Here is a 16,889-nt window from a genome sequence, read left to right on the forward strand (position 1 = left end):
TTTTTTTACCCTCCTGGAACTCTGTAATACATACATTTAACATATGCGGTGTTTTTTTTTTCTTCTTAAAATGCCTTTCAGTTGGCAGTTAGTCTTTTTATGCCCTTAAAAGCAATATAAATTTTAGATATTAAGAGATCTTTGACAAAGTAATAAAGGATTTGTTGTTGTTTGAGTCTATTTACTTGTTATTTATTTAGAAGAGCCTTTTATTCCTAAAAAAAAAAAAATTTTTTTTTTTTTTTTTTTAGTCCTGGATTTTCAGGTTGGACCCAGGATAGCATTGGCTTCTTTACCGAGAATCTCTGTTCATACCTAGAAAATGAAAGTTGTCACATTCATTTTCATGTTGTGAAAAATAAGCATATTTGTCATGAGATTTCCATGTACCCAAATTAAGTTTTAAAATTTGAGATACATGTTTTTCTCTTGGGTTAAGTAAAGAAAAAGTAGGCACATGTAATTATCAAAAAAAGACGTGTCCATTTTGAATGTTGATCTCACATTAACAAGAGTAGATAGAAATCTGGTCAGTTATACCAGGATATGTTAAAAGCTTTCCAGATCAGTGATGCTTTCTACTAATTACAATAATTGTGGGGAAAAAGTGTACTTAACGTGGAACTACCATGACTCGAGCCTTGCAAAATTATTATTTTTGTGTTACTGGCAAATTTGCTGTAGAAGTAGAATATTATATACTTCCTCTACCCTGATAAGTCATGTTTTTTTTTTCTATTTACTTTCCACTTATTGATATAGTTATGCATTTTTATATAATTGTGATTATGCCATAAATGCAATTTGGGGTTGGTTTGGCATTGCTCATTTAGTATTATGTAGAAAGCATTTTTTTCAATTTCCAACTTAAGAGTTCCGTCACAGCTGCTATTGTCAAACATGTAGATATCCCCATTTCTTTCTTTCTTGTTTTTGTCCCTGTTCAGCTAATGCTGCAATGAATATCTTTGCTCCAATTTCATTTTAAATTTAGTGGGAAACATTTATTTTTATTGGAATAAGTTCAAAGGGGAGGGCTTACTGAGCCAAATTTCAAGAAATTTCTGGTAGTTAACTAAGCAGAGAGAGGAGCCAGTTGGAAGAAGACAATGTACGTAGGTGATCACAGAGACCCTTCCTGAGGAAGAGGGGAATGAGTCAGGAAGAAAGGAGAGGACTCACTGGCAGGCCCCAAGGCAACACCCTAGTGTTGAAGGCCCAAGGGCTGGAGGCAAGGCAAGCCGTAGGGCCCAGGCTCATTCTTATGGGATCTTCTTTCCTTTCCCCAACAGTATTAGTTTCCTAGGGTGGCCATATCAAAGTATCACAAGTTGGGCGGCTTAGAACAACAGAATGTTTTTTTTCTCTCACAGTTCTAGAAGCTACAAGTCCAAAATCAAGATGTTAGCAGGGTTATGCTCTTTCTGAAGGCCCTAGAGGAGAAATCCTTCTTGCCTCTTCTAGCTTCTGGTGGTCCCAGGTATTCATTGGCTAGAAGCAGTATGACACATGGCTGTCTTCCTCTGTGTTTGTGTCTTCGTTCTCATAAGGACAGTAGTCATGTTGGAATGGGAACCACCCTACTCCAGTATGGCCTCATGTTAACTAATTATATCTGCAAAGATCCTATTCTCAAAGAAGGTCACATTTGCAGGTTGCTGGGATTAGGACTTCAACATATCTTTTGGGGGGATTCAACCCATAGCACCAATAGCATAATTTGGAAGCAGCTTTGGTTTTGAGTCATTCACTGGGACTGTGACCCCACATTCCTCCCATGAGAAGTGGACTCTGCAGGTTTTACTTCCTGCCTGAGATCAACATTAGTGTGTGGGTGGGGAAGGGGTTGGGCCCGGCCCTGGCGACTTGGAGAAGGCAATGGGAGGGGAAAATAGATGATCAGGAAAAAAAACAAAAAAAGGGAAACAGCTAAGTGATGAACTAGAATGACTCCACCATCATTCCGCAATAAGGTGTATTTGTTATTGCTCTATTTCTGTTTGCCCATCCCCTTGGGCAAGGACACTAAGTGTAGTGTAGTCAGTCATTCTTCCATCAAAACTGAAGGCTGAGGCAGCTGAAGGAGAAAAATGGCCTTTAATGAACAAAATCACTAATAAGCCTCAAATGCCAACATCTCTCGTCACTAATGATTTCACAGGTGAGCTTGTCATTTATCTCCCTTTTCTTTTCAGCTAATGGGTTCTTACTAGTTTTGTCAAACTGTAATTAAATAACTCAGTGAGTTCCTACTTTTCTGGAAAGAATCTTTTTTTAAAGAAACACAGCACTTTTGGAATGAGAGGAAAAAAAAATCACAAAACAAACGACAACAGAAAGCCACAAAAACGGGCCGCATTATGGAATTTCCAATTTTTCCATGATTTTGTTCCTTGCAAGCCAAAGCTTTGAATAGATTGATGATGCAGGAACTGTAATAAGATGACCTTTTATGGTAACAAATGCAAAATTGAAAATCTACTTTAGCCACATTTGATCTCATGCTATTACCACTTGGCCTTTTCACCAATTCCCAGTCTGTGTGTCTTTTTACCAGTCTAGGCTCTGAGTCCATGTTCAGGGTCTTGCAGGTTTTCAAGTGTTCATTTTTATCTGTTTGACTATAGAAGCATTCCTAATATTACTACTGCTCTTTTAGTGTAAATACTAGTCCGATGCTCTGATATAAATTAAAACAAAAAATTTCATTGAAGGAATCATTTTATTCCATGAAATGGAAAAACCCATGGTATTCAAACCAACTGCAGCATGTGTTCTGCCCTACAGATAGAATAAATAGAATAGTGGGATTTATAACAGGCAAACAAAAGCAAATGGTTTCACATCAAAGAGGGTGAAGAAGGAGGAAAGAAAAATTTACAAAGGGTTGTCAAACTACAAACTTTCTTGACATCAATTTTTAGCCGAAAACAAGTCTCTTATTCTTTGATAGAGTTTGACTAAGACAATATTTCTAAAGTGAGATGTATAAACATTCTTGATTTGGGGTTTAGTGATGGATTGCGGGCTGAATCAAACCTAGTTGGAATCCTTGAAACGTAAAGCTGACCAATACATAGGGAAGTATACAGATTAAATCAGCTCTAAATCTGAAGCCTTTTGAGATGTAAACATTGCCCATCTGACTAGGAGGGAGTGAGTTAGGGCCTAGGCATTTACCAGACGAATTACCTGAAAGCAGTTAAGATAGCTAGATTATTTATGTAAGCTAAGGCCCGGATCTCTACATTCTTTGCGTTACAAACAGTCAAGACTTTTGTAGCTGTGATCTGCCTCCTCATTTTAACAAACTTATATTGACCCTATAGGATGGAGTAGAACTGCCCCATAGAGTTTCCAAGGAGTGCCTGGTGGATTCGAACTGTTGAACTTTTGGTTAGCAGCTGTAGATCTTACCCACGACGCCCCCAGGGTTTCCAACAAACTTAGTCTCTACCTAATTTCAAATTGGCAAGGAACTACCAGATATACAGTGAAAAAATCCCAGTGAGCAAAGATTTAATCTGAGACTCAGGATGTGGAACTTAGACTTGATATATACTTATCTTGCCTATGAGGTTATTTATAGGTTTTAACTTCATTTAACATTATCAGTCTTATTTCTCACCCTTTTGTTGGACAAAGCACCTTTTCTGGGGCCAGCTGTGTAAACATTATTAACAGGCACCAAGTAATTCTTTTTCCAAGCTAGAATCCTGACCCCTGCCTTGTTTGTTTTCCAAAGAGTAAAAATTTGAAAAAAGACTGATTTCTTTAGAAGAGTAAAAATGAAAATCTTAGGTTAATTTAGAACAGAGTTTTAATTTAGGTCTGAAGTCACCTAATTCAGATATGCAAACAACTCAATTTCTAAAATTCACATTTACACTGACCCTTGTATTAGATGTCATCGAGTCAATTCCGACTCATTGCGATCGTATGTACAACAGAACGAAACACTACGTGGTCCAGTACCATCCTCACAATCATTGTTATGTTTGAGCCCACTGTTAAAGCCACTGTGTCAATCCATCTCATTGAGGCTCTTTCTCTTTTTCCCTGACCCTCTCCTTACCAAACATGATGTCCGCCTCCAGGGACTGGTTCCTGCTGATAACATGTCCAAAGTACTTGAGATGAAGTCTTTCTATCCTTGCTTCTAAGAAGCATTCTGACTGTACTCCAAGACATTCTTCTGGCAGAGCATGGCGTATTCAGTATTCGTTGCCAACACAATAATTCAAAGGGATCAATTCTTCTTACCAAAAACAAAAAAACCAAACCCGGTGCCGTCAAGTTGATTCTGACTCATAGCAACCCTATAGGACAGAGTAGAACTGCCCCATAGAGTTTCCAAGGAGCGCCTGGTGGATTCAAACTGCTGACCCTTTGGTTAGCAGCCATAGCACTTAACCACTATGCCACCAGGGTTTCCCAATTCTTCTTAGGCCTTCCTTATTCATTGTCCAGCTTTCTCATGCATATGAGGCTACTGAAAAAAATGGCTTGGGTCAGCTGCCCAATGCAATGTGTAGTTTGATTTCTTGACTGCTGCTTCCATGGGCATTGATTGTGGATACAAGTAAAATGAAATCCTCAACAGCTTCAACCTTTTCTGTGTTTACCATGATGTTGCTTATTGGTCCAGTTGTGAGGATTTTTGTTTTCTCTATGTTGAGGTGTGTGTAATCCATACTGAAGGATGTAGTCTTTGATCTTCATCAATAAACGCTTCAAGTCCTCTTCACTTTCAGCAAGCAAGCTTGTGTCATCTGCATAATGCAGGTTGTTAATGAGTCTTCCTCCAATCCTGATGCCCTGCTCTTCTTCATATAGTCCAGCTTCTCACATTATTTGCTCAGTGTACAGGTTGAATAAATATGGTGAGAGGATACAACCGTGATGCACACCTTTCCTGACTTTAAACCACACGATATTCCCTTGTTCTTTTCGAATGACTGCCTCTTAGTCCATGTTCAATTTCTGCATGAGCACAATTAAATGTTCTGAAATTCCTATTCTGTGCAATGTTTGCCATAATTTGTGACAATCTACACAGTTGAATGCCTTTGCATAGTAAATAAAACCCAGGTAAACATCTTTCTGGTATTTTCTGCTTTCAGCTAAGATCCATCTGACATCAACAATAATAGCCCTTGTTCCATGTCCTCATCTGAATCCGGCTTGAATTTCTGGTAGTTGCCTGTAAATGTACTACTGCAACACCTTTTGAATGATATTCAGCAAAACTTTATTTGTGCGTGATATTACCTCAAAAAAAAAAAAAACCCCAAAACTGCAGAAATGTATACAGATTTCAGTAATCAGCGTACTTATTTGCAAAAAAAAGAAAAGTATCACAAAAAATAAATGAGAGGATGTGTATAAAATGCTCTAACAGTGCTGATGTCAAAAAAAAAAAAAGTTGGTAGCCTGTACCCCATCATTCCTCAAAACATGCAGAGGTGAGCAATGATGTTGAAATCCTCAGACACCTGTCCATGTGTGACTCTGTTTTCTGTCCTACCCATCTTTCGGGCAAAAAAGGACTCCAGACAACCCATGATTAAAACTTACTACGTAACCTACGTTGGCAGTATGTTTCAAAATTGCACTCCAGTGCTTTCACACACCTGTAATACTTTTCATATTCTATCAGCACTTTTAAACCCACCTAAAGGCCTTAAAAGTGATCAGGCAGTGTTTAGAAGCATAGTCTTGCTCTAGGCAGAATAAAGGAATTAACAAAGTGATGAACAAGGAAACTCAGACAGACAGGATTTATATATCCTATAAATAAGATGTAACTTTCTGTGTTCTCTGAAAATCACTTTGCCTTTGTGGGTAGTTCATAAAGATAAAGCAACATTCAGGAGATTGGGTAGAACTCAAAATATAAATAAAGGCTAAGTAGAACCAATGCCTTGAAAAGAAGGAAATAATAATCTCTGTAAAGAAAAGAAAACAGGGTCTGGAATTAGGTAGAAACTGATTCAAAAGAATTTACATTATTGAAGCCAATTTAGAGCTAAAGTTAGGGATTGGTGCCATCCATCACAAAATGTTTAGCACTACACAGATTGCAATTTTTCATATGCATTGTCTTATTTTATCCTCATGGTTGCTCTAATATATGTTATTATGTTCGTTTTGCATTTGGGGAAACTGAGACTCATTTTGACTACATGCAAATTAGAGTAAGTATCTTCCCTACTATCACACAGCTGGAAGTGGTAGAGCTGGAAGTAGGATTCTGAATGACTGCTTTATTCCTGCTCTTTCACCCTGCCGTCCTGCCTCAGGCAGAAACTTGGAAATCAGAGCTGCAGTATTCTTTGGGGGTGTTGGAAGTTGGGGGGACCCCAGTTGAGCAAAGGAGTAAAGGAAAGCTATAACTAAGAAGGGATCAGATTCCCCATGACAGACATAAACTAATGGGGTTGGGGATTCTGAGTGCAGTCAGAAATCGAGGCTCCTGCCAACCCCATAGGAGGCATGGCTTGATTTGTTCCACTACATCCGCCTGTTGGCATGTAGTATGGGCTCTGATCGGTGTCCAAATTTGCGTACAGTATCTTTTGCTTGTGTGTGATATCTGACCTGAGGGAATTCTTTTTGATAGCCTATTGCTGGAATCTACTAGCCACTCCTTGGAAACCCTTTGGGGGCAGTTCTATTCAGCCCTATAGGGTTGCTGTGAGTCAGAATCGACTAGATGGCAATAGGTTTGTTTTTTTTGGATTAGTACAGGAAAATCGGAGAAAAAGGCCTTGCTTAGGGTTGCTGTGTGTGCCAGGCTCCCAGGGAGACTTCATCGCCAAATCCTTAGGGCAGGGCAGCAGAAGTGAGAAAGAAGGCAGGGGGCCTAGGTCTTCATCACAGTTAATCCTTATGTTATTCCCTCTGTTTACCTGCTCCTACTTTTGAGGGCAATTAAATACATTATCCACTCTAGGCTTAAAGACCTCAATGTTTTCACCTTCTTTATTAATTGAGTTTTCTTTTTTTTTTTTTTTAATTCTGAATTTATATTGTTTATGTGACCTTGAGCAAAGGTCTTTTCCCCTACCTGGAACCCCATCCCCTTAACTCACAGGAGTTTGTTAAGTAGTAAGAGTTCTTTATATATGTCACTAGTCATTCCCCTGTTAAACCCCATTGTCATTGGGTTGATTCTGACTTATAGCGACCCTATAGAACAGAGTAGAACTACCCCATACAGTTTCCAAGGAGCGCCTGGTGGATTTGAACGGCCGACCTTTTGGTTAGCAGCCATAGCTCTTCACCACTACGCCACCAGGGTTTCCCGTTAGTCATTACAAAAAAAACCAAACCCAGTGCAGTAGAGTCGATTACGACTTATAGCGACCCTATAGGACAGAGTAGAACTGCCCCGTAGAGTTTCCAAGGGGTGCCTGGTGGATTTGAACTGCCGACCTTTTGGTTAGCAGCCACAGCTCTTAACCACTATGCCACCAGCGTTTCCCATTAGTCATTAGGGGGATGCAAATCAAAACCACAAGAGATACAAGTCACCTCCATTAGGATGGCTAAGATAAAACAAACAAACAAAAAACGGAAAATAACAAATGTTGGAGAATGTGGAGAAATGGAAATTCTCAACCATCGCTGGTGGGAACGCAAACTGGTACAGCCATTGTGGGAAACAATGTGGCAGTTCCTCAAAAAGTTATAGAGCTACCATATAACCCAACAATTCCATTCTTATGTGTATACCCAATGCAGCAATGCACACAGACACATTTACACTAATGTTTCTTGCAGGGTTATCCACAATAACCAAAAGGTGAAAACACCCCAAATGTCCATCCACAGATGAGTAGATACACAAAATGTGGCATATATGTACTCAGCCATAAAGAGAAATGAAGTCCTGCTGCATGCTGCCTCATGGAGGAACCTTGAAAACGTTTTGTTGAGTGAAATAAATCAATCACAAAAGGACAAATATTATATGATCTCAGTAATATCAAATACCTAGGATACGCAAGTGTGTAAAGATTAGACTTTAACAGTGGTTACCAGGGGTGGGGAGTCCTGATGGCAAGGTGGTTAAGAGCTCAGCTGCTAACCAAAAGGTCAGCAGTTTGAGTCCACCTGCCACTCCTTGGAAACCTATGGATCGGTTCTACTCTGTCCTGTTTTGTCACTAAGAGTTGAAATTGATTAGACGCCAATGGGTTTTACCAGGGACAGGAGGGAGGACGAAAGGGGGAATAATTGTTTACGAAGCAGGCAGTTGCTGTTTATGGGAATGGTTGTACAGCATGATTGATGTAATTGTTGCCACTGAATTTTACATGTGAAAAATATTGTATTGGCAAATGTTGTTATCCATATTTCTAGAACAATAAAAATAAAGAGTTGAAAACAAAGTGTTTTGCAATGAAAACACCTGGCATTTGCAGTCATTGGCTATTTCAAAGGATTTGAAAGGCCTGCCTTTTTTTTTTTTTTTTAATAGTTTCTGCTTCTGTTTTTCCTTCACAGAGTCGAAAACATGCCAGCAAAGTCCGACTGTATTACATGCTTCACCCCCGGGACGGTGGGTGTCCCGCCAAGAGGCTTCGGTCAGAAAATGTGAGTAGTTGGCACCGGGTGATATCTTCCCACGGTCTCTTCTGCTGATCTGCTAAGAACTTTGCAGGCCAAGAATTGTAGTTATGCTCAGATTAGTAGAAAAGCTGAGTAGAAATAGTTCTCATTAAATATTACAGAAAATATCACATGTAAGCTCATCCTTTTCCTTCCAGAACTAGTCAGCATGGTATTTTTTTTTTTATATATAATATTTCACCAGGACCACCTAGAGAGAATGTGTGCAGAGGTGCTGGGACAGAGAGAGGGTGGGAGAGGGGATAACAGGAACCCTCAGAAAATAAAGTCATGGGAAGGCAGGACCTTCAGGGCCAACCTCTCAAAATACACTTTGCTTTTTACATTTTTTATTTTTCCTTTGATGTATAAAATAGAACACCAGTTTGCTAATTTGTAATGAAGAGTGTATATGCCTTGCAAATAAAAAATACTCAGGCTTTTTGATCGGTGCCTCCTGCCTCTGAGGGACCTTTTACTTGGGAAGGCAACTGACGATTAGAAAGTTGCTTTGAGGGTGTGGAGCCAGAAGCGTTGATTTCAGCCAGGCAGAGGCAAAGACTGATGAAATAAATATCCCTTGTTCCCAGCAGGGGTTATTTTTCCTAAAGAGTGGAATATTCATATCCACCAGCTGCATGGACCCTTCATGATGAACACTGCGAATTAACACAGAAATCCCTTGCCCTTTGAGTTCCCAGCAGGCTCTGGGCATAGAATTCATACCCCATGCTCTCACTTGTCCTTGTGATTTTGCTTTCCTTCTTCTGCCATGTGGATGCCAGTCTTCCTTCCTTATTAAAAATTAATATATGGTCACAAAGAAACTTCACAAAGCCTGACGCGTGTATCTATCACAAGAAAAGAGAGTGAGAGAACTGCCTGTGATCAATGGTAGAGAGCATCAGGACTGGTGTGTTTAAGGTATTCCAAGCACGCCTCTTAGCATCACAAAAGAAGCTGTTCATACAGAATAATCTGGAACATTGTAGAACTTTCTCTATTGGTGAAGCTGCATTTAGAGACAGAAGATGTCATGAAATCTTCACAAGTGCTAAGAGCTGGGTCTGAGTTTAGTTCTGTCATCTAGGAGCTTTATGACCTGGGCAAATACTCGATCACCTTGAACCTCAATTTTGTCATCCAGGCTCTAGTAATCATACTTTCCTTACTGGGCTTTTGCAAAGATTATATGAGGTGATAGATAAGAGGTGCAGCGTTATATGCCAGGCACTGAGGAAGCAGACAAATAAAACACAGACTCTGTCTTAAAAAAGCTCATACAGAAGACCTAGATGGTCCCTGGTCCCAGACAAAAAGGGAGAAAAAAGGTAGAACAAACCTTATTTTGGAAAAAAAAAAAAAAAAGTCCAGACTTAGGGACCAGTAGAGACTGGATGAACCCCCAAGATTATCACCCTGGGATACTCTTTAAACTTGGAACTTAAACTACTCCCTGAGGTCACCTTTCAACCAGGTGACAGATTGGCCTGTGAAATAAATAATATCAGCTGTGAGTGCTGTACTCCTCTAAATAATCATCTAGACAAAACTAAATGGCAAATGTCTTCCCTAGACCAAACATCAGAAGGTAAGGGCAGACAAGGAAGCTAGATTAAAGGAAACAGTGCAACCAGAATGAAAATAATAAGCATGCTGATACATTGTAAAAAATGTAACCAATGTCACTGAACAATATGTACAGAAATTTTTAAATGAGAACCTAATTTGCTTGTAAACTTTCACCAAAAATGCCATAAAATACTAAAAAAAACTCATCATATATGGGGGGATTAACACTGCACAACAAACAGCTATAATACCACAGTATAAGTATTTATTAACATTCTGCACAAAGTACCATGGAAACAAAAGGCAAGTGAGTCATGCTGGAGGATCCGTGAGGGAAGGTATTATGGAAGAGTTGGTATTTGAGCTGGTGTCTTCAGGGGTAAATGGATTTTACCAGGTAGGAGGAGTGGGGTAGGGGAGGAGGATATCAGTTTATTGAGTGCATTCATATCCAAAGAACATATTAAGTCACAGGAGAGTTGGCCTAAACCAGCATTTATATAATCCTAGAGTCTTAAAGCTACACTGAGGTGATTTCCATCAGTGGAGTATCTATTAGCAGATAGAGTTAGATTCCTTTGTTTCTTGGAGTTATCAAGTAATGCTGTCTGTGTTCATTTGTTCAATAGCCACTTACTGCCTTATCCTAATGGTCAGAAATAATAACATTTGTGGCCACTCAGTAATTAGGGATTTGGGCACAGATTATTTTCTATCTACTCCCATTGTAATCATGAATGTTGCACTTTTTTTTGAGCTCTTAGGGAGCCCTAGGTCCCTTGGTGGCACAAAAGGTTTGCACTCCACTAATAAGCTAAAAGTTGGTGGTTCAAACCCACCCAGTGCCACTGTGAAAGGAAGACCTGGCTATTGGTGTCCATAAAGATTATAGCCAAGAAAATGCTATGGAACTCACTTCTACTCTGCCACGTGGGGTTACCATGAATTGGAATCAACACAATGGCAATGGATTTGGTTTTTTGGTTTGGGGCTAGATGTGGTAAACAGAAAGGGAGAACTGTAACGCAAGCTGGCATTGTATTTGTGGAGATACAGGAATATGACGGTCACTGCCATTCTGGTCAGACCCATGATTCATCCCTCTCAGTTTCCTCTCTTGTGAGTAACTTTGGGGATAGTTTCTGGGAAAGGAACCATCTTTGGGTTTTAGAGCAAGGGGGGTTTGCAAGCTGTGATGGTTAAGGTTATGTTTCAACTTGTCTGTCATGATTCTCAGTGGTTTGGCTGTTATGAGGTAGTTTGGCAGTTGAGTAATGATGTAATGACTTCCATGATGAGATCTGATATAATGTAATCACCTCCATGATGAGATCTGCTATGAGCAGCCAGTCAGTTGAAAGGGAGTTTCCTTGGGGGTGTGGCCTGCATCCAATATATATGGACTTAACTGGCAAATCTCACTGGCTTTTGCTCACTCTGGATCCAGCATCTGGCTACTCATTTTCTGACCTCCAGTTCTTGGGACTTGAGCCAGCAGCTTGCCACACTGCCTGCACATCTTGGATTCCTCAGCCTCTGAAGTCCGTGAGCCAGCAGCCTGCCATCTGATCTGCCAATCTTGGGTTTGTCAGCCCCTGCAGCTACATGACTCACGGACTTGGGACTTTCCATCTTCTACAACTGTGTGAGACATTTCCTTGATATAAATCTCTCTCTCTCTATGTGTGTGTGTGTGTGTTTGTAGTTGTTGTTAGGTGCTGTTGAGTCGATTCCGACTCGTAGCAACCCTATGCACAACAGAATGAAACACTGCCCGGTCCTATCCCATCCTTACAATCCTTGTTATGCTTGAGTTCATTGTTTCAGCCACTGTGTCAATCTACCTCGTTGAGGGTCTTTCTTTTTTCCGCTGACCCTGTACTCTGTCAAGCATGATGTCCTTCTCCAGGGACTGATCCCTCCTGACAACATGTCCAAAGTAGGTAAGACACAGTCTTGCCATCCTTGCTTCTAAGGAGCACTCTGTTTGTACTACTTCTAATACAAATTTGTTCGTTCTTTTTGGCAGTCCATGGTATATTCAATATTCTTCTCCAACACCACAATTCAAAGGCATCAATTCTTCTTTGGTCTTCCTTATTGATTGTCCACCTTTCACATGCATATGATGTGATTGAAAATACCATGGCTTGGGTCAGGTGCACCTTAGTCTTCAAAGTGACATCTTTGCTCTTCAACGCTTCAAAGAAGTCCTTTGCAACAGAGTTACCCAATGCAATGTGTCTTTTGATTTCTTGACTAGCTGCTTCCATGGCTGTTGATTGTGGATCCAAGTAAAATGAAATCCTTGACAACTTCAATTTTTTCTCCATTTATCATGATGTTGCTCATTGGTCCAGTTGTGAGGATTTTTGTTTTCTTTATGTTGAGGTGCAATCCGTACTGAAGACCGTGGTCTTCGATCTTCATTAGTAAGTGCTTCAAGTCCTTTTCACTTTCAGCAAGCAAGGTTGTGTCATCTGCATAACGCAGGTTGTTAATGAGTCTTCCTCCAATCCTGATGCCCCATGCTTCTTCATATAGTCCAGCTTCTCGTATTATTTGCTCAGCATACAGATTGAATAGGTATGGTGAAAGAATACAACCCTGACACACACCAATCAGTATCCCCTTGTTCTGTCCAAACAACTGCCTCTTGATCTCTGTAAAGGTTCCTCATGATCACAATTAAGTGTTCCAGAATTCCCATTCTTTGCAATGTTATCCATAACCTGTTATGATCCACACAGTCGAATGCCTTTGCATAGTCAATGAAACACAGGTAAACATCCTTCTGGTATTCTCTGCTCTCAGCCAGGATCCATCTGACATCAGCAATGATATCCCTGGTTCCACGTGCTCTTCTGAAACTGGCCTGAATTTCTGGCAGTTCCCTGTCGATATACTGCTGCCGCTGTTTTTGAATGATCTTCAGCAAAATTTTGCTTGCGTGTGATATTAATGACAAACTGTTACATAATTTCCAAATTTGGTTGGTTCACCTCTCTTGGGAATAGGGATAAATATGGATCCCTTCCAGTCAGTTGACCAGGAAGCTGTCTTCCATATTTCTTGGCATAGACAAGTGAGCACCTCCAGCGCTGCATCTGTTTGTTGAAACTTCTCAATTGATATTCCATCAGTTCCTGGAGCCTTGTTTTTCACCAGTGCCTTCAGAGCAGCTTGGACTTCTTCCTTCAGTACCATCGGTTCCTGATCATATGCCACCTCTTCAAATGGTTGAAATCGACTAATTCTTTTTGGCATAATGACTCTGTGTATTCCTTCCATCTTCTTTTGATGCTTCCTGCAGCGTTTAATATTTTCCCCATGGAATCCTTCACTATTGCAACTCGAGGCTTGAATTTCTTCTTCAGTTCTTTCAGCTTGAGAAAAGCCAAGCTTGTTTTTCCCTTTTGGTTTTCTATCTCCAGATCTTTGCTTCCCGAGCCACCCTTTGAAATCTTCTGTTCAGTTCTTTTACTTCATCAATTCTTCCTTTTGCTTTAGCTGCTCGATGTTCGAGGGCAAGTTTCAGAGTCTCTTCTGACATCCATCTTGGTCTTTCTTTCTTACCTGTCTTTTCAGTGGTCTCTTGCTCTCTTCATGGATGATGTCCTAGGAAGAAGGGCCCGCAATCTACTTCTGAAAAGCATTAGCCAATGAAAACCTTATGAATAGCAGTGGAACATTGTGTGTGTGTGTGTGTGTATGCATGGGTAGCTATGAGTTGAAATCGACTCGACGGCAGTGGGTTTGGTTTGGTTTATATATATACACACACACACGCATATATGTGTGTGTATATATATATATACACATACATGTGTGTATGTGTATACACACACACACACACACACACACACTTCACTAGTTTTGCTTCTCTAAGAAACTCAGCCTAAGGCACAAGCATTCTTTACCAAAGGCCCCTTTGAGAACTTTTCCTCTGGTGCAACCCAGGTTTTGAAAACTTTTATCTACCAATGATTTACTTATTAATTCATTTTTCTATAATTTATTAAGCATAGCATTTCAGCAAATCAGTAAGCAGAAAAAGCAACATAGCTTACTTGTTGAAAGAGATGGTTGATGTTTTTATTAGGTTGTGTCCACATTTCACGTGTGACTGTATCATTTCCATTAGTTCTTTTCATATATTGGATATAGTGCAGAATCTCCTACCCCCCTTCCGGGGTTCTGAGAGCCTACGTTGAGAATTATTTGGAACAACTAGCAGTGGTTAAGAGTTCATCTATTAACTGGCAGTTTAAAGCCACCAGCTACTCTTTGGAAACCGTATGGGGCAGTTCTACTCTGTCCTATAGGGTCACTATGAGTTGGAATTGACTCGAAGGCACATAACTACAATAGCCACACATTAGGAATCCCTGGATGGTACAGATGGTTAATGTACTCAGTTGTTAACTGAAAGGTTGGAGGTCCAAGTCCACCCAGAGGTACCTCAGAAGAAAGGCCTAGTGATCTTCTTCTTAGAAATCAGTGCTTGAAAACCCTCGGAAACATAGTTCTACTCTGACACACATGGGGTCGCCATGATTTGGAGTTGACTTGATGGCAACTAGTTTGGTTTTGGTTTTTAACCACACATGAATCTTCTGTCCACAGTGACACTTAAAATTGGAAGGGCTGATGAGTAGTGGCAGCACCCCAACCCCCATTCTTAGCCCTCTAGGAATGCGTATTGCTGTTGTGCGCCCTTAAGTCAGTTCCAACTTCTGGTGACCTATGGGACAGAGTAGGACTGCCCCATATTGCTTCCAGTGCTGTGAATCTTTACGGAAGCAGACCATCACATCTTTTTCCTGCTGAGTGGCTGGTGGGTTCAAAATGCCAAACTTTCAGTTAGAAACTGAGCACTTTAACCACTGCACCACCGGGGCTTCTTCTGGGAATGGCTGGTAACTCCAAAATTACTAACAAAAGAGAAGAAAGCCTATTATTCCCAAGACCTATTGTTGTCATTTCTATTTCCAGGTCATTTGACCTTTTTTTTTTTTAAAAACAAATTCATTTCTGTCTCTTATTTTGACATTTCCTGCTTTTTGCTTTTCTTGTTCTTTCTTCATATTCTTTACTCTTTGTAATCCTCATTTGAATTTTCTAATTTTTTTTTTTCTCCTGAAATCTTAGAGCAAGACATTTTCCCCTTGAGGCCGCAGGGTAAAATTAAATGCAAAATAAATTGTTATAGTTGATTGCCTTAGAGAAATTTTCAGTAATCCCTCCAGTATTAGAGTCAAGAAGGACTTTTAGAGATCAATTTAGTCCTTTGAAATTCTTAGTTTTTCACCAACGGCCCCTTTTATTATCTTCTCACCCATGGATCACATATTTAAAAAAAAAAAAAGTCTGTTGGGCAAAAAGGACTTTTCAGTAAAAAGGTAATTTAGTTTTCCAATTTTTAAAATTATTAGTCTCAAGGACATGTCAGTATTGAGTAAACAGTGTTTTTTTATGCAGTTAATATAAATCCACGGAAAAGTAGAGAACCTTGACATTTGGGTGGTATGTTTGGGCTTAACACTCCTAAATATTTATGTGATTTTTCTTAGGCCTGAAATAGTCACCATAGCTTGAGAGACCCAGTATCATTTTCACAGGTTTCTAAACACCCCGGATTTCAGATTGGGAGCACTCAATCTAATCCATCTATTATTACAAACGCAAAAATAAGGTTGGAAGAAGTACCATGACTTGCCCAAATTGGTCGAGCCTGAGATTCAGATTCTGCTTCCCTAAATCTTAGTCCAGGGCTCTTGCCATAGACCTTGAAATTGTGCCTTGTTTTTAGGCATTGAAGTCATTGCTGGGCCCAGAGCCAGAGTACACTGCTGTTCCCAGTCAAAGTAATAATAATAATAAAAAAAATAGCTGGCACTTATTGGGGTTTTTGGGTTGGCAGTTATCGGTGCTTCCTAATATGTTCTAGTATGTTCTAAATGCTTTGTATATGTTAGCACATTTAATCCTTAACAACCCTTTGATAAGGTATCAACAATTATTATCCCCAATTTACAGATGAGGAAATTGAGACAGAGATTGAGTAACTTGACTGTGGTCACACAGCTGTTGGATGGCAGATAGGCAAGGCTAAGCAAAATGTAGTAAACTGGTCCCTCCTGATAATATGTCCAAAGTACATGAGACAAAGCTTCATCATCCTCACTTCCAAGAAGCACTCTGTCTGAACTTCTTCCAAGACAGATTTGTTTGTTCTTCTGGCAGTTGATGGTATGTTCAATATTCTTCACCAGTACCATGATTCAGAGACATCAATTCTTCTTCAGTCTTCCTCATTCATTGTCCAGCTGTGTCACGCATATGTGGCAGTTGAAACTATCATGGCTTGGGTCAGACACCCCTTAGTCCTCAAAGTGACATCTCTGCTTTTCAATACTTGAAAGAGATCTTTGGCAGCAGATTTGCCGAATTCAATGTGTCGTTTGATTTCTTGACTGCTGCTTCCATGGGTTTTGATTGTGGAATCACATAAAACGAAATCCTTGATGAAGCCAATATTTTCTCTGTTTATCATGATGTTTCTTATTGTTCCAGTTGAAAGGATTTTTGCTTTCTTTATGTCGAGTTGTATAATCCATACTGAAGGCTGTAGTCTTTGATCTTCATCAGTAAGTGCTTCAATTCCTCTTTGGTTTCAGCAAGCCAGGTTATGTTATCTG

At 39.9% G+C, this 16,889-nt stretch overlaps 1 protein-coding gene across 1 annotated transcript in view; it reads left to right on the top strand.

Moving 5' to 3' along the window:
• The window catches only part of ZMAT4 (zinc finger matrin-type 4), a 290,640-nt gene that overhangs the window by 58,774 nt on the left and 214,977 nt on the right, over window positions 1-16,889 (top strand). Inside the window, exon 2 of the mRNA XM_049865500.1 lies at window positions 8,512-8,601. Coding sequence (XP_049721457.1) covers window positions 8,512-8,601 — 90 coding nt within the window. The remainder of the gene's footprint in view (window positions 1-8,511; window positions 8,602-16,889) is intronic.

The sequence above is a fragment of the Elephas maximus genome, chromosome 22, assembly GCF_024166365.1.
Source record: "Elephas maximus indicus isolate mEleMax1 chromosome 22, mEleMax1 primary haplotype, whole genome shotgun sequence".
NCBI classification, from domain to species: Eukaryota; Metazoa; Chordata; class Mammalia; order Proboscidea; family Elephantidae; genus Elephas; species Elephas maximus.